Genomic DNA, 21,983 nt, shown 5'->3' with positions numbered 1-21,983 from the left:
TAACAGTGCAATTCAATGCACCCATTAAAAAGCGCTGCACACAGACCCAGCCTTCTCTGTGTATCTTCATGAAGAGGCTAATTAAATAAATAAGGCCAAACTTTAATGATGAAACCTTAATGAAACCCGAGACCTGCCGAATAACCTGCCTATAAGCTAACGGCGAATCCCTGCTCGTCATTATTGAAATCAATTATGAGCACGCTGTGCTGCGCGCTTATTAAATCTCTGCTCTATAGGCAGAGCTGAACGCAAACGCAGCAGCAGCATTTGAAATAATTAAAAAGCCTGAAACGCGGAGGCCGTGAACTCCTCCGCTGCAGACCTCTGCAGGCTTGTTAGCTCTTAATTAAATAATCCGATCCGCGATCAGTTGTATGTAAGCGAGCTAACAAACAGAAATGATATGAACCACGCGCTCTGTGTGGCTGCTTTACCGTGCGTCACTCCAAACGGCCCCCTTAGATCATGCGCTTTTTCATGAAATATACAATCAAATCAAGGTGAGCTCTCTCCTCCTGCGCATTTCTGTGTGTTAGGAAGAAAACGTGGATTATATTATCGTGGCAAATTATTCGGCACAAATAGTGGAAGCTTTAAAAAGAAATTTTGAGCTCACGGGCCGTTTGCATATGAAGTTTAAGCCTCAGTTTACACAAGATGACTTGCTAGAAAAGGCTTTTTTGCAACAGGAGGATGGGCTGGGACCCCATACTTGGCTGAAAATAGCAGGATTACACCCACTGGATACTGGTCACAGTCAGTGTCAACTAAATGAAAACTGAATCAGGAAAAAAAGGGAAGAAAAAATACGCCTGAACTTGGATCTTTTTTTTTTTTTTTTGACTTATATAAACACATTGCTGAGGATATTTCCATAAAAGCAAATAGAAGAAATAATTTATTTGAAATACTTTGAGTAGTAAGAAGTAATCACCCAGCTTTTTTCCCCTTTAAAAGACCTCGCCCTAACCAGTTTGAGACTTCCAAGATATACATATTTATCTCTTCTGCCACAGATGAGATGATGGGACAACTCAGATTATTAGTGTTTGTATCTGAATTTAGTCTGTTTTCCCCTCCAGTGTCCCCTTGAAACATCAAAAACCTCCCATCTCTTGTTGGCATAATAACAGTTAAACAGTGCAAACAACTTTCACAAAATCAGACTTTTCTTTTTTTTTTTTTTTGCAGAGACCCTTTGTTTGCCCTCGCTGACCTTCAGACACACACACACACACACACACACACACACACACACACACACGCCATGTCACAGAGTTCACAGCCAGGCTCTATCAAACCTGAACCTGAGGTCACATCAGGGCGTCCCACAGACATTGTCCACTGACAGAAATGGATTCATTTCATTAAAGCTCCAGCAAGAGTCTCTCTGAGTGAAAGTGTAGCAGAGATGTTAAATCTTGTAAAGGCCCAGAATAGATTAATAGATGAAATGTTATCCATTATGGAGAAACAAGGAGTGTCGTATCGTGAAAGATGAACTGTGACATGGGACGTGTGTGTGTGTGCATGCGTGCTGTATTTTCATATTTTAGCCTCTGCCCAATCACCTCTCTTAAATGTAAAAAAATAAAAATAAAAATACACAATATTTTAAATAATCCACGTCCATACAGCTATGCAGTCAGACCGAATTTAAAAGCCTGTTATTAATTTGCGGTTTGCTCCTTTAAATGATCTGCCCCCAGTTCTTTTACAGCTTTATTTTATGTTCATGTGGGCATTTTATAAGAATGTTGGGAGGGCCAGTTAAAGCCCTGCTCGTTGTTTGCTTTACGTGAGGAAATAATATTAATAACAGTTTCATTTTAACATAATTTTCTCCTTATAAATTTCAATCAGGGTATGTATACTGAATAACAAGCTTTAATTTTTTTTTATCGGTTCTGCGCTTTTCTCCCGCATCATCAGTGGAAACGAATGAAAGAAAGAAAAGTGTAGGCCATCCATCTACCGTTCTCTTCCTTTATTTCAGACTACACGTGAGCATATTAAAATCTTTGGCTTGTTTGAGTTTTCGGGCTGATGTGTTGAAGGAAAATGTGGCGCAACTATGAGGGGGGGGGGGGGCACAAAAACCTACTGAGCCAATTAGACATCCTAAAAACAAAGAGAACAGGCTGAAAAGACCCGGATGAGAGATGAGCCTGAAATTAAATATACTGTATACAACATGGTAACTGTGTGGCTATATAAACTTTAATAACGATCGTTCATTTATAGAATTATGTCCATATACTGTTACCGTAAACAGAAATCTGTGTTTTTAAATAGCGTTCCCACCACTTCCAGTTCTTTTTTTTTTTTTTATTATCTCCAAAAGCCAAAAGAGTCAGGATGCGGCCCTCGGCAGGGAAAAGTCCGGGCCCCTCACTCGCTCTCCTCCTTGTCCTCCTGCACGGTGGTCGTCGAGTGGTTGTACAGTCCTTGAGCCATGAGCTGCAGGGCCAGGCCGTTCTTGTAGCCGGTGGCCTTTTTAATCTTGGCCCTCTTATTCTGGAACCAGATTTTAATTTGGGACTCGTTCAGGTTCAGTTCCTGGGCCAGAGACTGTCTCCGCTGCTCCGTTATGTAGCGGTTGGCCTGGAACTCGTTTTTCAGTCTCTGCAGCTGCTCGGCCGTGAACGCTGTCCTGGGCCGCTTGTCCTCCTTGCTGCTCTTCTTCTTTTTCAGTTTCCGTGTCCTCGGGCCTGGTGTAGAAACAACAGTGGGAATAAAAGATTTATTCTACAGCTGCACCACGAGCACAACCATCAAATCTCCTGCTTGTATCGACTAAGCGTCCCTCTGATGAGTGATGATTGCGCCTTATGATCTGTCAATATGATCAAATGTAGGTCACCAAAGCGGCTTCTGAGCTGCTCGGTGCGTAAAGCACTCTGAATACTGTTCTGAATGGATTTTTTTTTTTAGAATGATTTCACCGCCATCCTGGGACGAGTGCGGCTTGCTTCACTCCAGTTCAGTTTGGGCTCAGGTTACAGCAGAGCCACGGGCTGCCATTGGTCCTAAAACCAGCGTTTAGTCAGTGTTACAACACAACTAAATACCACAGTCGGAATACACTCCTGCCTGCTGCTGACTCAGGGCAGTGGCTTGGTCGTGTGTGAATAGCAACGACAAATCAAGGGTGGATGACAGTATTTTCCCCCTCTTTTTAATCAATAACAATAATAAAATATTGACTTTTTCCTCCGCCACTCACTGCACCGCTGTTCGTGTTGCAAAGCCTTACATTAACGCATGCTTATTAATTAATATTATAATATCTGGCCTCCTCGGGGCACAGATGTGTGTTCATGGCTTTACTTTAATGCATTCAGAAGAAGACAGAATCACTCCATAGGTCAGAAACTTCCTGCACACGCTTACAATGAGTTTGTAAAATGAATAGTCTGGTTTTGTTGCGGAGGGAAACAGTGCAGACGTCTGATCTGGAGATGTGGTGGATTAGATCCTAGCAGGCCTCTCATACAGGCCCGTCACATTTGGCTTGTTCCCGCGCCAGAACAGGCAGCAACCCGCTGCCACGGTTCATATCAAAGAAGCTGCTTTTGACAAGAGTCCCACTGCAGGCTCCACAGCTCCACATCAACGCGGATTTCTTTCTGCAAAACTCCCAACTCCTGCAGCAAAATTCATGGAATCCACCCGCGCCGAGATTACTTCATCATCTAAACGTGGCTGCAGCGCCGCGTTGACGTGAGGGCACATCTGGCCGAGATGCGTGCGTCAAATACGGCTCAAGTAACAAAAATGCTATACGGTGACTTGGTCGCACAGGTCGAGCGGCACTGGAGCGCACACTGTCATTACATAGCCTGTAGTTAGACTCACTGCCTGCATTGTGAGGGGATTTTAGCACGCTGTAGTCAACGCATTGTGCAGTCAGACACGACTGACATAAGATGACTGTTCATTTTATACAATGGCGACCACGCAATTAAAGGGAGGCTGCAAGGAAGCAGAATAATCCACCCTGATGGCGTGCAGGCCAAGAAAACCCATAAACACGACAAGAAAAGAATATAAACTCAAAAGTAAATCCATCATCACTGTAACGCCATCATGACCATGAAAAGTACAAACCCATTAAAACCATCATGGACCATGTAGTGATTAACACACACACACACACACACACACACACACACACATTTTCAAGCAACCTTAATGTAGCCTATAATATATATTATTGTTCAGGTTCAGGTTTAGATTAGTACATATTGTGTAAAATTATACTAACGGTGAGGCCTGAGACTTTTATTGTGTGGTCAGTACTTTTTTTTTCTATGATTATGAGAACACGTTATGTCCTCTTTCAGATGTAAACTACACGCTGATGCATCCTTTTACGCCCTCCAACTGTGTCACCAAACACTGAATGAATCACACTCTGGACCAACATGAGCTGACAGTCACAAAAGCATTCAGGGTCGAAGGCAGCAGGATGTGGAGTGAATACATGCAAAACAAACAAACAATGATAAAACCTCTCTAAATGAAGACATTCTCTAATATTGTCCCATGTTTTTGGTGTGCTTGTGATTTATTTATTTTTTGACCCATCAGCACATCCCCATTATTTATTATATTTTTTAAATCACTGTAAAGTCACAACACTCAAGTTACTAATTGAGAAAACGTACTAAACACTGCATCTGAAAATAAGACTTTGGTGTAAATTATTTGGGTCAAATGGGGAGAAAATCAAACCTGGAATAATATTCTCTTTTATTTTGAAATGCCAGATATTACAGGCTGCTGGGTGTGTTGGTGTGACGTTGTTTTATAGCCTTTTAAAAGTCATATTAATATATTTGTGTAATCGAATTGCGTTTTAATGTTCCGTACATGCGTGATATTTTTGTACCAAACGTGTGAAACACTGCAGCACTGCGGCCATGAAATGCTTTTCTTCCGTGGACGCCAAACCCAAATTTTGTAGTCTGATACTAATTCAGCTCCATTTTCCACAATTATCACCTTTCATTATATTTTTGTAAACATATGCTGATGAAGAGAGAAACTGCAGAAGAAATCTTGCTGCTCTCACCCAACGAAAACAAACTAAATTTGCCCAAGACATGGAGACACAATTTTACATTTATTCAGGAAAACTCTGGCGCATTAAGTGATGAAATTGCACTGAATTGCAAAAAGAAATATGCCGAATTTTGCGCAAACCAATTATAAATGCACTGTTACAATTATGTGACTCCATAGCCCATAATGCACTTTTGTGTTGCCATCTGTGTGTGTTTACTTCAGTGACCTTATGCTTCCCCTGCACGCTCTACATTCATATCTATAATCATGTTTATTTTCTTAATGGCTGTTTAATATTTTATTTCAAACTGACTCTATTTTTTACAAAATCGTCGGCTTTGATTGGCTGAATTAAAGCCACGCTGCAGAACAATTCAATATTAAAAATACGCCAACGTTGAATCGCCTCCTACCAATAACAGGTGGACACAGATTTTTAAAGCAGGTATATGCTGGAGGACAGAGGAGTCAACGGAAGAAAAAGTTCCCCGGTGCCTAAACACCCCAGGCGGTGTAATTCGGGGACTACTAGCGCCTTACCAGATGAGGGCCGATCCGAGTACCGTGTACAGTAAACCCAAGCGGGCCACAACAGCGGCTGGGCTTCCTTTCCGCTGGACGGGGATCCTCCATTGCTGCCGCTCATAACCATAATTGACGAGGGGCTGTCTGCGTATCTGCCAGTCCCGTTGCTCGCCGCTTCGCCCTGTTTCGACGAGTTCTGCTTGGACGAAGGCGAGGAGGACGTGGACGAGGACGACGCGGAGGAGGGCGACGACGAGGCGCTGTCGCTGCTGCAGTTTGAGTCCAGGCAGAGGCTGCCGGCGTGCGGCGGCCTCGCTCCCAGCGGGTTCACGTTTTCTCTGCCCGGCGTCTGGCTCCGGTCGCGGTAGCTCGGCTCCTTTCTGCAGCCGAAGTCCGGCCGGAGGATGTTGTCTATGAAAAAGTTCGTGGTTCTGTGGGCCTGCTGAGCGGCCTGGTGGGGTAAAATCATGGGAGGGGATGGGAGGTTTGGCGAAAGGGACATGCTCTCCTCCTCGGTCGAGTCCCGGCTGCTGTTGGGCTCCTTTTGCTCTTCCATAGCTGGTGACGGTGAGAAATTTTGGCCTCTCCGCGCCAAACTCCACTTGTTGCTCGCTCTCCCGCCCCCCTTCGGTATCCAATTTAGACGGACAGCATGTAAAAACAAGCCGCTTCGCAAGAATAAAACGAATAAATACCTGTGTTAATTTTTAAAATCACCTACGTCTCCTAATAGCCCTGGCATAGCGAACAGCTCCACGTTATAAGCGGTGTCCCTGCCTCTCTCCCCGGCGCAGCATAATATCTGTGTTTCGCTCTTCCTAAACTCTCCTAAAACCGTTATCTCCCCCCGTGTGTTTTTTTTTCTTTCTCTTACACCCAGCCGGAAGCACGTGTGCGCGTACACACGTGCGGTGAGCCAATCCGGTGCGGAGATCGTCCCTGTCACGATTGACGACGTCCAATAAGGGCCCGTGATGCGCCAGGAGCAAGCACGCGCGCGCACCGTCCGCGCGTAGTTCGATCGATATTTGCTGAGGCGCACGTGCGTACACATGTACACAGCAAAACAAAAACAACAGCGGGACAGCCACCATTGTAAGTGTTACACAGAGCGACAGAAAGTACGTTTTTTTCATTTAAATACGCTTTATTAAATCACATTTATGGTTTTATGGACTGTTATTCACTTAGGCTACATGCTAAATGGAGATTCATTTATTTAAAAAAAACAAAAACAAAAAAACAATCAAATTAATTTATGAGAATTTGAGATTTTTGTGTGCGATAACTCACCGCCTACAAGCTCATTACCAGGCAGGTGTTTTGGCTCTTTTACATAAGGCAAAAAATTCTTTCACAAGCCTCGAATTGGCTTTGAATTTCCTTTTAGATATTCGACTGCTCACACAGAAAAGACAATTAGCCTCATTAGCCTAAATATGTCTAAAAATTAAGGTCGTGTGTGGATGAAATTGCTATTTTTGAGAAAGAACTGGGAACATAATAGACTGGACGCTCCTTATCACAAGTCAGTCATTTTTACAACTAAACGTCCCTAAATATATCTATGTATTCATTTCCAGCGTCATTGGCATTTTCTTTTCCGTTTTCTTTGACTTTCTCTTGTCTTTCTGTGGCTCCTTTAATGATTGAAGTTTTTAGAAACACAATGGGGTCCAGAGAGCAGCAGTGTGTCTCGATGATGCGCAGTGGTTTTGTAAAATCTCCACAATGAGAATAAAATTGCCACCAGGCTCTAATTGGCCATTTGAAATAATAATATTAATAATCATAAAAGCAACAGCAGGGAAGTGGGGACGTGTTGATGTTTAACACCGCCGCAGTGAAATCTTTATCCCACGGGCTGGAGAGGGAAGCCATGGCTACTTAATTAAATTCCAATTAGGACAGTATCAATATGCTGTTTAGCCGCAGAGCCATTGTGGGTAAATGAGCACTCAGTCTGCTCTTATCGCCGCAACGAGAGGCTCCTTGAGAGGGGCTGCAAAAGATAATTTATAGCTTTTAATTAGTCTTCATTCTGCCTGATCAGCCCGGTGTTCATCACGGGGAGCGAGGCTGAATAAAACCCGAGTCAAAAGCGCTGTCACCGGTCCCTGGCAGGGCCCTTAATCAAAGTGAAGCAGGGGCCGCGCTACAAGCCGCGTAATTTCCAAGGTGCTGATAAAGCTTGTTGAATAATAGCGGGGGCCCTCGGAGACACCATTTGCAGAAATGACTTTATTGACGGCTTAACGTTGGTAATTCATTTTACCTTTCATGTATTGGGAGCCGGATTTGTCGCCGTAATAGGATGATAAATGCACTGACGGATCGCAGCCCCGGTTTTATTGAGTAGCCTATATACTAGAGGTGCTTCAGCGGCAGGTACACACGCGCGCGCGCACACACACGCACGTGCACGCTTTATGATGAGCCTCTTGTTGAGAAGCTGTCTGAAGTAAAGGCCTGACAGTGTGTGCAGGCTGCAGCAGACGCACAGAAAAGAAAATCATGTCTGCGCGTTTCAGGCGCTTCACTTGATGATCTGCGGCCTGTGTGCAGGATGAGATGAAACAATGCACCCCGACTGCGAAATGAAGGCAAACTATCTTTGCAAACTGCTCTGCGTTTGATTGATCATCTCTTTTCCACCTCAGATCTGGTTCCTCAGCCTGGTTTGTTTTGTGGCCGAGTATCAGGCACATTACAGGCCTGCTTAAAGAACAGCCCGAGATTTATATGAGGTGTTTGAAAGAGCCAGACACAGAGTAACAGAGCAAACTATTCGCTTCCTGTTATCTTTAATTCATCTAATTACCTCAATGTTTGTTTTCCTGTACTAGACACACAAATTAGATAATACATTTTTTTAACGTTATTTTTTATATAAAGAAAAAGAATAGCACTGAGTTCAATATTAGAAATCAAACAGATTAATTCTAGCTCCTCCAAAAGCCAGTAACAAGGGTACAAATGAAAATGTGATATGTAAAAAAAATAATCCACCTCTCAGCAAAATCAACGAATCAAACCTGTCCCAAAAATTGACTTAAGGGCGATGTTTACTGTTTGTATCAGATTTACAAAAAGCAAAAACAAAGAAAAAAAAAAAACTACTTAAAATAATTGGATCTAAATTTGGTCCGTGAGAAAATAGGCTATTTAATCAAATGTAGAGGATAAATAATCAAAGCGGATTCTATTGTCTTACTACACCACAAAAGGTTTTTATAATCAACACTGTGGTCATCTCCCCAGCAGAGAAAATTCAGCTCTGCAGCTCTTTCTCACACCTCTCTTCACCCGTCGGCTCGTGCCTCCTCTCTGAACGCTGTGTGCTTGTCTTTTCTTCAGATAAATGTGGTTTGTTTGCGCGAACATAAAACCCCAAATCTCCCCTTCGCGATGTCAGATGGATTAACATCGGTTCAGGGTTCAGATGCCACGCGGGGCAGAGTTGTGGAGGTTTGGATGGAGTCTGTCTCTGAGTGCCGCAGCCGCGTGCTCGTGCTGCCACCTAGTGGAGGACGATGGGAAGTGCAGGCGCATTCATTTACGCCGCTTCAGCCCAAACAGCAACAACGTGCAGTCTCCGTCTGTCAGTTTTAGCTCGCTCAGCAGTCCGAGGTGTTACCACTCACAGTGTTTACGTCTCAGGAGGCTGTGCAGGGTTCTGCACGAGTGTTTTAATGGTTTTTATATGTGTATGAAAGTTCACTGATCAGAGCTGTGATCCTCACCTACACACCAGTGCAAAGGATTTTCTTATTTGATTAACTTAAATCAGGTGCTAAATGTAGATAACGTCTTTTATAACATGTTCTTGGCACGAAACAGTGTGTGAACATCTGGGATTAAGGATCCACATCTGGAAACCCAGAAAGTCAATAGCAAGTATGGGGCGTTGGCGACATCTAGTGACTCTGATGAGTAAGTGTCACATCTTTTTTGACCTGTGTGTCACTGTGCAGCGCCTTTCAAACACAGCTGAAGACATACATTAGAACAACATTTAAAAGCATAATAAAAGAGCCAAACAAATGATAAAATTCCATCAAATAAAATAGAAACAGACAAAAAAAAAGAAAAATAATGTAGCAGCTATACTGTATATACAGTACAGTAATTAGTTTCCCCAATCACACAGTGCAATGCATTTCTGTCTGCTGCTTTTCATACAAACATCCAAATACAATATATGGATGTTAGCTTTTTACAATTATATGATTTTTTAAGTATTTGTTTCTGGAGCTGACAGAGTTTTCCGTGTAAATCAACTCTTCAGCAATTGAACAAATTCTTCCCTGCAATACCGCGTTTGTCCACTAGATGTCAGAGTAAAGCAGCTGAAAATCGACACTGAGGGAACTTTTCTGACCCTTAAGAAACACACAGGTTGGAAGGTAAAAAGAAACATTCATCATTGGATATTAGTGGCACACAAAAAGGATGAATGGGCTTACTTTAAAATATTTCTCTTCCTACGTACAGAGCCAGTAAAACCACAGCTGAAAAAATACTTAAAGTTGGTTTGTCAAATATTGTCAACTGCAGCGGCGAGCCCCTGAAACCAGCCAGCAAAAACACCAATAAACAGCAGCACAAGACTAAACCACGAGACAAATGTACCGTTTTCCACTGTTTGTGCCACAGGTGTCAAATCTCAGCAGATCTGCGGTGGCGCCAGACAAATGTCATTAAGAAGATATCACAAACAGGGATGGATTTGTGATATCTTTCTGCCGTACAGGCTGCTTCAAATATTGAAATGCCAGCAATGGACATGTTTGCACTAAACAATGATTATCATTCACCGAGTTTCCGCCCTCTCTCCCTCTGTCTGTCTGTCTGTCTGTCTCTCCAGGGTCCATGCTCTCTGCAGTAATAATACATGAAGGGCTCCTCTCCCTCATCCATTAATCAGGAGGGAGGCTGAGGTAAAGGAGGGCTGATCTTTGGCCCGCTCACACACACACACACCTACTCACCTATCATTAATAATTGAAGGGATATTAATGCAGATAAATAATTAAGCTTCGGGGGGATCTCTTCAGAGTCCTAATGAGAAGAGGGAGACAGACTGCTCCTTGGTCTTATTACATCTTGCTGATAAGTTTGTGAAAGCTTAAGGTGATGATAAATGGGCCCCATTGAGTAATTGGCAAATGAAATCGATGCAAACACTTTGCTGGGCTTGTGTTTGCAGAATTAGGAGTGTTGCTTCATGCCTTTGCGACAAAGCAGAAACACTGATGTGCTTTCAGCCATGCTAGCGGCCTGACTCTAAAGATAGCGATGTCTTCTACTGCATAGATGCTCAAAAAATGTTGTGTCATGCTGATTGTGTACTCTAGCGCCACCAGCAGGTTGAAATTGTTTTGTTTTTTTAGTAAAGTATTTTGACAGCTGTTGAATGGTGGAGAAATTGTAATAACTTCTTCATAACTGAGAATTCAAACTGGTTTCTGATCAAATACCTGCAAAGCTGACCAACGTCTCTGCTCGTGTTCCATCATAACATCCATCCTGAGAGCATAATGTGGGTTTTTACGGACTGTTTAATGGGCCTGTGCAGCGTGTGTAAGCGTGACTGAAGGCGTCTTCGGCACGTGTGTGTGTGTCCTCATCAGCCATGCTGCTTGGGGCCACTCTAACCTTTCAGTCGACTCTCTGAGGATCGTCCCTCTCATCTGGCATCCTCGGCCTGTCACTGTCATCAGCCAGAGGAGAGATGAAAGATATAGTGCTCATTGGCTTTGTTACAATATAAGCCGCCTGTTCCAATGACTTATTTCCTTAACCTTCACTCAGAAATGACAGATTGCATGACACAGGATTGCGAAAACCTCCCTAAGAGACGCAGTGATAAATTAATGATATCTCAGATAAGTCCTTATCAGATTTGAAAGCAGACAGATGACAGCCCTTTAACACAGTAATCTGAGGGAAATGATAATAAAGCAATAGTAAAGCTGAATGATGTGGCGGTTAAAATGTGTAAACTCAAGCAAGAGGAAATGAACATCTCAAAGTGACAGCGTTTCAAGTGAGAGCCTGAACACTGCGCATATTAAAAGTAAGCAATGAGCCTGCAGTGATGTCTTGAGACCACACACATATGCTTTGAGCTGCATGCTAACCCGCTGATTTTGAGATATTTAGCATAGTATGTTTGCATTGCATGTTGATCACCATCCTTGTTTGAGGTGTCGGCATGCTAACGTTTGCGAAAAACACATAATTGCATGTGAGGCTAATTGAAATATAGTTATTTTTGCAATTAAAAATCTTGCAAAAAGCAAAAATTTGGCTCTGGAGAAACATTATAAAGAAAAAATAAAGTATTTTAAAAATAAGTTAAAATAAGATAAAAATAAGCTTGTGGAAGAGGTGGATGATGGGCCTATTTTTAAAGGCTCTAAAGCTGTCTGTCACGACCGGCTGATGGAGGAAGACGAACATAAATAATGACAATAAAAACGTGTGAGAGAAAGAGGGAGGTGGAGGAGGCAGGAGGAGGGAGAGGTGGATGATGGCTGACAGGATGAGGGAAGGAGTGTGTGTGTGTGTGTGTGTGAGTGAGATTGATCTCTGCGTACTCTCTTGTAGCCTCTCATTATCACCCAGCCCTGAGAACAAGACAGCGAAGTGTTTCTGACAGCTTCGCCATTTTCCTGCCTGTCTGTGAATCATCCGCGTGCATGTGTGGAAGATCTCACATTTCTGACTTGAATAAGCTCAAATATCCTCGCAAGGATCAAAGTGTAATGGTCGAGATTAAAGACTGGATTTAGTGTAATTCAATTTGAAGTTGTTTGAAGATTAGATTTAGACTTGGTCTTAACTTTGGTTCACCGTTAAAGGATAAAACCTGTTCACTGGTGAGCTTTAGAGGTGCTGGTTTTCTCTCACCTTCTGATGTTTATGCTAAGCTAATCCTTTCCTGGCTGTAGCTTCATCTTTAGCATACAGATATGAGAGATCCTCTCATCTAACTCTCTCACTTCCCAAAACGTCCATTAAAATTTAGAGACACATCAAACTAAATCTCACAGAGGACAAAAAAACACCAGCAAACATCCAGTCGCTGTGGGTTTTTTCCTGAATAGATGATGGTTTAAACGATTTATCGGTGTTTAAAATTGATGCATTCATCGCACAGCTCTCATGACGCAGCTTTAAATCAATGAAAATCACCCTCTCCGAACTGCCACTGCCACTTTAAGGTTCATGTCCTTTCAAGTGTTTCAGCAACAACAATAAGCTGTGGGAGTCTGGATATCCAGGAGTGACACTTCAGTGCATTTTAATGACTCTGAAGACACTGATACAATCTCTGCCGCTGACATACTGTACAATAAGCCAGTCACAAGGATGGATAAACACGCGCGGAAACGTTCACAATGTCATGCGCCGCACTTGACAGATGGACCTGGAAGCGTCCTGTCTTTGCAGAAGCAACCACAACATTATATTATTTGCCAAATATGCTTAACCCTGAGCTGAAACCTCCAAGGAGTGCTTTCATTTGTCTGTTTTTGCTTCCTTTTATTTGCTTCACCGTTTTCTGCTCCCTTCTCTTTCACTCTCCTCTCTCTGTTTCCCCTCTCTCCGCCTTGTTTGGCCGATTAAACCACAAATGATATGTAATTTCCAAAGTGCAGACTGACAGATGAAGTGAGTCAGCATTTGGCTGAATCATTATCCGGCACACGAGTCGTAATACTGAGAAGAAATTCCACCGAAGCAACGTTTGTGTCAGCGTCGGTTGTGTTTGTGCTGCTTGCTGTGGATTGTTTAGGTTCTCGTTGGAGACCTCTGGGTCAGACAGTATAAATTACTGACCGTCTGGACCTGTCAGAATGAAAAATCATCAGCCGTACCTGTAAAAGTTGAATAGCTATCAAAACATGAAGTGATTTTCATTCATTTCTGAAGTTTTATGTGCTACATGTATGTGAAGTGTTGAAAGTACTCATGCACAATGGCCGCCTGTCAGTGTTATGATGTGTTATATTCCTGGATTATCCTCCCTGTTCTCTGTTCTCCACACAGTCCCTAAAAACTCAGTCTGTTTCTTATACAATGATCAAATAAAGGCTCATCTGCCAGGCAGTCAGACATGCATTGCTCCATTGAACTCGGTCATGTGTCTGATGCACCGGCTCTTCAGTTTAACCTTCCTTCAGTTTCCCAGTGAGGACGCTCTCCTCTCCCGCCTGCGTGAGCACAGCAGAGGAAGATAAGCAGAAGGTGTTTTGAAGTCAATTACAACGAAAACTCTCGGCTTTCACCCTCTCTGCGGGCCCCTTCAGATGTCCCTCTTTTACATTTCGCTCATGCCAGGCTGGCATTTGCATCTCAGGCATGAACGCTGATCAGTCATCGCGGGGAGAAAATCAGCTGAGTGAAAGAATGAGGAGAGGTTTTAAAAATGTCTGGATGATTGGCTGCCTGTGCAGAGAGCTTGTCGGCTGCAATTTCTCACGTCGATTTGGCTCCCAGACGCTTCCTGGAATCAGCTGAGGCGGACTGCTCTGCTGCTGGAGACCCACGTTTGGGCAGCAGGGTGGTTAATTACTACAGGAGACCCTTTACTCACACATTCCTCGCTTACAGTTATGACGGCGGCATGGAAAAACACACACACATGAAACCTGGCGGAGCTCGGCAGCCGGAGCGCCTGGTAACACGCTGTCACCACTTCAATACGACGCCTGTTGCTTGGCTGCCTGTCAAGTTGAATTCCCCTGAACGCAATGTGTGTGTGTGTGTGTGTGTGTGTGTGTGTGTGTGTGTGTGCGCGAGTGTGTGAGAGGCCTCGTCCCACTTATCTCATCCATCAGAGAATTTCAGTACTCCGTCTGTCACTCAGCAATCCCTCACTGTCACCCAGACTAGGGAGCAGCCTGATCATCTATCGTGTTGTAATTGTGTGTGTGTGTGTGTGTGTGTGTGTGTGTGTGTGTGTGTGTGTGAGCATCCGTCTGGCAGCGTGTGACACGCACTGCTGTTGATGTCTCAGTTGGTGTCAGCGGCTCCACTTTTCAACCTAAATGCATCTGCAGTGGGGGCTGAGAGCCTTTACAAGGCCATCATGCTTTCATCTTTAACCGGCTTAAAAGGCCTCAGCTGGGTGACGTCATCACTTCCTTTCGGAGCCTCGCTGAGCAAAGATCATCTCAGCCAGCGAGGGAATCAGACCTGGATAAACCTGTTCGTCTTTTGTCGCGTCAACTTCCTCTTCATGCATTCAGCAGCTGAGTTTTTCCTCATGTCGTTTCAGTCAGGCGGCCAGCAAACCTTCCAGCTTCTCGGCTTCAAACAAATCCTGCTTTTATGATTGTATTTTCCTGCTTTGGCTTGCGGTATTTCTTTGTCACGTCTCCATCTTGATGAAGGTCGATGGACTGTGAGACCTGGGATAATGGCAGGAGTAAATCCAAGGCCTGCTCGGTTATATAAGCTGTGATGTCGGGTTACTGGAGCTCATTAATCTCGTGTGTCACTGCCTCGTTTTCCAACATACGAGCAAAAAAAGTGTTTCATGTTTCACTGTTGATGTGCGTAATGGTGCAAATGCTGCTGTGTCACATCATACGATATGATGTGACCGTTGGTGACGCAGATACAGTAGAGTTCAAGCTGAGATAGCGTGGGATTGATGTAGTCACATCAGCTGCTTCGTCAACCTCTTTACATCATTTTTTTCTATCTTCGCTTTGCAAATCCCACGCGCCATCTGCCTCTGGCTGCAGCGCTGTGGTCTCTCTGCACCATCCACACAACAGGACCACTTCCTGGAGAAGTGTCTTCCCAGTCGTTGAGCTCCCTGTCTTCACACATCTCTGTGATCGTGTCAGCTGTTTAAGAGCAGTGATGCGATTGGATGAGAGCATACCACGCCCCTCTCATCTGTATCCTATCCGAGCTCTTTACGCTTCCACACCTGAACTGAAGCAGCACACCTCCACACCTGCTCTGCACCTGTCATTGCACTCAGGTGATTAAATCGGGGCCCTGTTCCCTTTGTTGTTGTTTTTTTTTGTGTTTAATTCAGATGTGAATTTAACAATATTTGTAATATGTAAAGCAGGACGAAATGGAAATGGAAACAAGAAGACTGTAGCTCGGAGGAAATGCTGCTGCTGGTAGATAGGAGTCATTAGAAAACAGCACAGTGAGGAGAATCCAGTGCCACATTAACGAGTGGAGACGATGTTGATGGATGGAGGGTGACTGGAAACAAAGTCTCTGCCAGCTTTCTTCTTGCTGTTTGCACACAGGAAAAAGAAAAGTGCTGCAACCTTTTATCAAGTGTTCAGATCAAACGCTAACAGCAGGCTAAAACTACCCCGTCCGCGTTTCAGCTTAGTTTTCATTGGTTCCATTCTGACCAATGAAATGTTGTACTGTCACTCCAAAACTTGTCTCTGATGGTTTGATAAATACAGACCCAGAACTGACCGATCTGCCAGGATAAACGTTGGCATTGTGCGCCTCTTTACGCCTCAGTTTTCAATTATATGTTGACAGCTCTGTGGTTGAGGTCCGGGTACATTAAGGCAGTTGGTTAGGGGTCGGAAAAGATGACACGTTTTGGCTTAAAATGCCCGGTTTTGTTGCCACAAACACGCTGGAACAGTGGTCTGCTGCTTGGCAGTCTTCTGTCGAGCTGTCGAGCCAACCAGCACCCCCTCCTCCTGATGAGAGATTCAGCTCCTGTGCATATACAGGTAGAAACATCCAAAAATAATCAATCTGTGGTTTGCAGAAACAATGCCAACGTTTTATCCTGATGAGTGAGCTGCCCAGAACTTTTCATCTCCAAACAAATCTGACTTTTTTTTTTTTTTTTTAATAAACCTAACCAAAGTCATCATCCACATGCTCAGCTTTTCATCATAAAAACTATAAATCTACCTGCTCTGCTTTGATTTTTTCCTCCAGCAGCTCAAGAATAACACAATCCCATCAGAGGAGGACAGAGTTAGTTTGTAGAGTGCAGGAAAATCAGCCAGCACCTTAATAGAGGTTTATCTAACCAGACATGCTAATATTTGTTTCCTATGATTTCCATTTAAATTGACAGGAGTGGTGTGTGTAAACAGCTGTTTTGTGTGTGTTCCTGAGGGGATGGGATTAAATAAAAAAAAAAAAAAAAAAAAAAAAATTCAAACGCACACACACACACAAAGCAGCCATCATCTTAATCAAGGCTTACAGCAATATTTTGGAGTCTGGTAAAGCATTTGCAAATCTCAATACAAATTAATTAAAAGTGAAACACAGGAGCTGGCAGCCGCTGCTTTCAACCAGGTTTATGTCTGAGAATATCTGAAGAGACAAATGAGGCATGTTATTTAGGTTTCCTCACCAGACCTCAACAGTACGAGGACTCACCCAGTCTGCTCTCTCTTGCCACAAGGCCATTGTTCTGTCCTTCAAAATAAAAGCGTTTAAGGTACAGATGTGTACAGATGTGTACAGCTGAGAGATGTAAGCAATAGGGCTGCAACTAACAATTATTTTGTCTTTTTTATTTAAGTCTGCAAGTTATTTGTAAGTGGGAAAAAAATTTCCCTAACAATGTCCAACCAACAGCCCAAAACACAAAGATATTCAGTTTACTACCTAATATGACAAAAAGAAGCAGCATAATCATCTATTGTCAAAATAGTTGGCAGATTAATCAACCAATCATCTCAGCTCTAGTTTCAAGTTGGATTGGCTTTTGCGACAAGATGAATTTATCCAGGGAAGATTTTCTGAACACTCAGCTGTAGAATAAACATGTGATGTACTTAAAAGAATAAAATGCGAGGACCTCAGAGTAACCTTTTTGAATAAATACACCAAATGAGAGCAGAACGGTGTTTGGACTCCCTGACTACAAATGTCTGCAAGCTACGGTGAAGCAAAGGACATCCAGGGAGGCACCTGGACCCTGAGAGCCGGACTGCAGGACCGTGTGCTCTCTGACCAGAGTCTGTAGGCTACAGTGCAATGCAACACATTCGGACAGGCAGCCTGCGGAACCAAATACAAAAGGACAAATAGCTCGCAGAAACGTGCAGCCCTGACATTAGATTAAACATGAAACAGCCAACAATTGGTCCGTCTTCGTTTGCCGGCAGCAGCATCCTCTTTCGATTGAATTACTCCTCCTGCGCATTTAGGTGCATGGTGTCGTTGCTTTCTCTTGGAGTCACATGGTCAGAGATTTGTCACACAAGGCAAACCTTTTGTCAAACAATATTTATTTTGCATATGTGAGAACAAAATATAACTGATTCAATACTGATGCGAGACATCCATTTCTATCTTTCATGTGTGGTTACTGGGTTGTTTTGTGAGACACTGAACACTCAAAGCACCACGATTTGGCTTGCTGTAGCGATCAAGATGGCCTTTTGCATCTTCTCTAATGCATTTAGAATGTAAGTCCTTCATCTTTGGCACTTTCTACTGACTTCATTTCAGCTAAGGTGCATGATAGGTGAATCATGGGGAGAAAGACACTCTGTATGCCTGTTTGAGTTGCTCCATTTTGCTCTGAAGGCTGATGATCTGCTTGCTTTTGGGAAAAATAAAGAAATAAAATGGGATTTTAAAATAAAAAAGTAATATCATGTGGCTACGAGTGCCAGTAATTTAGTCACCACAGTTGAAGCTGACATAGTGACTGCTCTGTGAGCGACTGTAGCTGGCACGCTAACCACTAATCTGCTAGCCAGCCAGGGGCATGCAAGTGCTACTCAGCCTCAATAGCTCTCCAAACTTTTATTCTACTTCAGCCAGTTCTCGCTAGAATAATTGCCATATAGGTCATCTATGCAAGTAAGTTATTACGACACACATTTAGAGTTCTTGTTAGGCGACCCCTCATGGCCATAATAACTATGAGGGGGAGCAAAGGAGGAAGTCAAGTGGCGTACTATAAAAAGCAAGAAAGGATGCATATTTAGGAGGCGCGGTGGATGGATGAGTCAAACAAAGACAGGACTTTCACCCAGGAGGTTGATGTTTGTGTCCAGTTTGAAACTGAAAGACAGCGTTGGCTTACTTTAGCTCACGTAACAAACTAAAGTTACGTACGTAACAGCAGCATTTCTAACCCAAGCCGTGATCTTGTACATGTGGGTATTTTTGTCCTTTTAAATGCTGGTGTGACCTGGCCTGAAGTCCAAACACTGCAGGCTAAGGTGTACTCACAAAACAGCTTCTCTGACATTCATATTACTCCTTGATTTCAGTTACTTTGTCATCTGAGCCTGAAATATGAGACACAATTAATACACACGATGCTTCATAAGAACCTCTCAGCCTGTAAGCAGCCACTCAGGCCTCTACTGGTTCATTTCCCCAAAAGCAGTTTAGAAATGTGTTCGCCTTAATTCAAAGGAACTTTAGAAACTAGTGCTTTCTCAGGTCAGAGCACACAGGTGTGACTCTGTCATGCTCTCAGCACCTGGAACGCTAGCTGTCTGATAGCCTGCCAAGTAGTCTGCTGACAGTAGAGCAGTTGAAGTTAAATCAAATACATGTACAAAAAGGTTTTTCACTAAATAAACAGAACACACAGTGGCAGGTAAGCCTGTGCGTCGTGGCACCTATCTTCAAAGGAGGAGAAACATGGTGGACCATATACTTTAATGAAACAGTGTTCAGTGATGATTACTGTCCATGGACCTGTGTGTTTAGTCAGGGTATAAGATGAAGCCGGAGAAGGTGCTGTACTTGTTGTTGTTGCCTCCATGAGCTTTGCCGCCATCCAGTTTGACGTAGATCTCGTCCCCAGAGTCCAAGTGCAGCACGGCGCTGTTGCTGGCGTAGTCGTAGTTCTGGTCTGCATCCTGAGCTATGGCACTGGCCCGCACCTGGGAGAAAAAAATGGTAGAAGACTTCCTATTTATGAGAGAATGCAATACAGGTAGAAACTGAGTAGAAAAGTTCATGTATGCCTGAGAGGCAAAGTGAAACAACAGTGTTGCAGCATTAAAAACAGCATTTGGTGTGTCAACAGTACCTTCTCTGTTGGACATTTTAGGGATATGTTGGGATAATTAAAGGTTAAAACCCCAATTAATCATTATAGAATAGTAATAAATAATAGTATGAAATAAAATCTGTCACAGACTCTCATACAAGTTTGAATTTGGGCCATCTCTAATGAACACTGGTGATGTCTCATGTCTGAACCCTCATCCAGGTGGAGCTGATCCGAGCAGCATTTACGCATGAGCGTCACTGCCAAACAGCGCAAGCAGGCATCACTGGATCTGTCTGGAAATGTCACTCACGTTACATTTAAGTCATTGCGTATAAATAGTCAGAATACGCAGTTACATAACTGGTGTTCAGAAGGATAAAAGAGCGCGAGTCAGACGATGCTGCGCGCTTTTTGAGCGTAAAATACAGTTTCGATTCCTCCGTTTTTCTGGTATGAAGGATTAAAAGTATAAAACTGCTCAATGACGGTCATTTTTTTTCCCGTTCAGCTCTAATATTACCTGTCCGTTTTTGCACAGGTCGGCCCACATGCTGGTCCCGTCTCCTCCGCGCATCAGCACATGGTAGGTGAAGAAATAGATCCCGGACACATGGCAGGTGAACTTCCCGGTGCTCGCGTCGTACTGGTTCCCCAAGTTTGTAATCACGTCGTCAAACTTTAACACCTCGTATCCCTCATGTGGGTTCTTCAGCCCGACGTAGAAAGCGATCCTGAAACTGTTGGCTGTGGAGTTCACACCGTCTGCTTCACCGTTTTCACCCCCCGCAGCTCCGGCTAACGCGGGGAAGACGATTTTGCCGTCGCCGCGCTCTCCAGGGGGCCCCCTTGGACCCGGGGGTCCTGGCTCTCCCGGCGGGCCCCTAGATCCCGGTTTTCCCGGTCGCCCGGGCTCCCCGCGGCTCCCTTGCGCCATCGGCGGGTGCGGAGCGACACCGTTAACGTTCTGGATCACCTCCATGGCCGTGGCGCCTCCCTGCTTAGGGGTGTACGGGTCGCAAACCATCCGACAGGTGCCCATCATCTCGTAGTAATGGGCGGAGGTTTCAGGGGTGCGCAGCAGCAGTAACGGGACAGCGACGGCCAGAGCCAGCAAGACCATCGCGACGGCGATCACCAGAAAGACCACCGACCACTTCCTCCGCGCGGTTCGGGGACAAACGGACGACAGAAGATCCGTGGAGCTGCTCTGCGGGGGAATTGTGGCAGAGGACGGGGGGGCTTTCAGGACCACCGAAAGAAGAGATGAAGTTAATTAAGCTCGCATCCTTCGGTCCGGCTCTTCTAATTGGTGGCTTCACGCCAGGACAGCAGGCTGTGACCGGGGAGCGGGTGCGCGTCTTGCCTGGATGGATTGGTGCGCGCGGACAGCTGCAGCCAGCTGCCAGAAGTAGCGAGGATAAGACCGGAAGACAGAGAATTGGGCCTTCAAATTAAAAGAGGTTGCGGACGCGCTGTGCTTCCAAATATAGAGGATATGTAATTTAAACGAAGCACATAAACGATTCGGTTTAATGACACTTTGTGAGTTTGATATGCACTGATTAAGGGCTGTTGAAGGTACAGGTCAGCACCAAGACTGCAGTATATCTTTCATAAGAATAAGATCTGATGCTGCACACTCCCTGGATCACATTTAGCACATTTATCCTCCATTTACTCATATTGTAGCATTTGCTCCACTACCGGCTCAGTTTCTGTGCAGATTAAAAGTTAGATTTCACAGAAAAACATATAGTTTCTAAAATGTGATGCATTGTGATAGATGAAACTACCCAACACAGTATGCAGCACTTGAAATGAGGTGCACCTCTTCCAGCTGCAACAGGAAAGTGTTGTGCATCATTAATTATGGTTCAAGAAAGTAGCATTGATGGGCCATTCTGCACTGTTCATTATCATTCATTTTAGCAACAATATGTTAGGAGATGTAATTATTAGACCTGAAATCAGGTCTTCAGAATTTTATTTTTAAGCATGTGACAGGAAGTCCTCTATTTCGGTTTGACTGACTTGACAAGGGGAGCATGTACAGTCTGTGCGTAAAGTTTCATTCTGCGCAATTGGTATTCAAACTGGCACTAAGTATTTAATGTGAGTCAGCAAAGAGCACTCAATATTTTCATGTATAAAATATCTCACTCTTACACTTTTTATATATCAATCCATGCATATATACACAGCTTTAAATGCATGTATGCTGTAGGTGGAATCCATTAAAGGCCAAAATGAGCCCATCATTTATTCATCCACTTTCCTTTGGGAATTATAAACAGATCTGTTATTTCTTCTTTTACAAGATCAGAGATTTGGGCTTACTTTTTGTAGGTGCCATCCATTTGCAGCCACACTAGATGCTCTCTCTTGGAGT

At 43.8% G+C, this 21,983-nt stretch overlaps 3 protein-coding genes across 5 annotated transcripts in view; 1 reads left to right on the top strand and 2 right to left on the bottom strand.

Moving 5' to 3' along the window:
* The window catches only part of LOC143315930 (metalloreductase STEAP3-like), a 64,405-nt gene that overhangs the window by 31,444 nt on the left and 10,978 nt on the right, over positions 1-21,983 (top strand). For 2 of the 3 annotated variants that reach the window (XM_076723509.1, XM_076723512.1), the window contains exons 1-2: positions 6,676-6,693; positions 10,466-10,538. The gene's annotated coding sequence lies outside the window, so the exon portion shown is untranslated. Of the gene's footprint in view, positions 1-6,675; positions 6,694-10,465; positions 10,539-21,983 lie in introns of those variants that run through there. The other variant, XM_076723508.1, reaches the window with a different exon arrangement.
* On the bottom strand, positions 845-6,442 carry LOC143316210 (homeobox protein engrailed-1-B-like). Its single transcript, XM_076724001.1, has 2 exons — positions 5,614-6,442; positions 845-2,714 (listed from the first exon to the last, which is right to left on the bottom strand). The coding sequence occupies exons 1-2, from the start codon at positions 6,152-6,154 to the stop codon at positions 2,395-2,397; spliced, it is 861 nt and encodes a 286-aa protein (XP_076580116.1). The 5' UTR covers positions 6,155-6,442; the 3' UTR covers positions 845-2,394.
* On the bottom strand, positions 17,849-20,857 carry LOC143315697 (complement C1q-like protein 2). The gene is made up of 2 exons (XM_076723031.1): positions 20,115-20,857; positions 17,849-19,481 (listed from the first exon to the last, which is right to left on the bottom strand). The coding sequence occupies exons 1-2, from the start codon at positions 20,712-20,714 to the stop codon at positions 19,302-19,304; spliced, it is 780 nt and encodes a 259-aa protein (XP_076579146.1). The 5' UTR covers positions 20,715-20,857; the 3' UTR covers positions 17,849-19,301.

This window comes from Chaetodon auriga, chromosome 23 (assembly GCF_051107435.1).
Source record: "Chaetodon auriga isolate fChaAug3 chromosome 23, fChaAug3.hap1, whole genome shotgun sequence".
Taxonomy (NCBI): domain Eukaryota; kingdom Metazoa; phylum Chordata; class Actinopteri; order Chaetodontiformes; family Chaetodontidae; genus Chaetodon; species Chaetodon auriga.
The sequence above is the reverse complement of the archived record's forward strand: the minus strand, read 5'-3'. Positions and strand labels throughout refer to the sequence as shown.

What these genes read in the sequence shown, in the direction of transcription:
- LOC143316210 (XM_076724001.1), bottom strand. Translation starts at nt 6,154, where the DNA reads ATGGAAGAGCAAAAGGAGCCCAACAGCAGCCGGGACTCGACCGAGGAG. An exon ending in CTCGGATCGGCCCTCATCTG is followed by an intron (nt 2,715 to 5,613) that starts GTAAGGCGCTAG and finishes TTTCTACACCAG; the next exon opens with GCCCGAGGACACGGAAACTG.
- LOC143315697 (XM_076723031.1), bottom strand. Translation starts at nt 20,714, where the DNA reads ATGGTCTTGCTGGCTCTGGCCGTCGCTGTCCCGTTACTGCTGCTGCGC. An exon ending in ACCTGTGCAAAAACGGACAG is followed by an intron (nt 19,482 to 20,114) that starts GTAATATTAGAG and finishes TTTTTCTCCCAG; the next exon opens with GTGCGGGCCAGTGCCATAGC.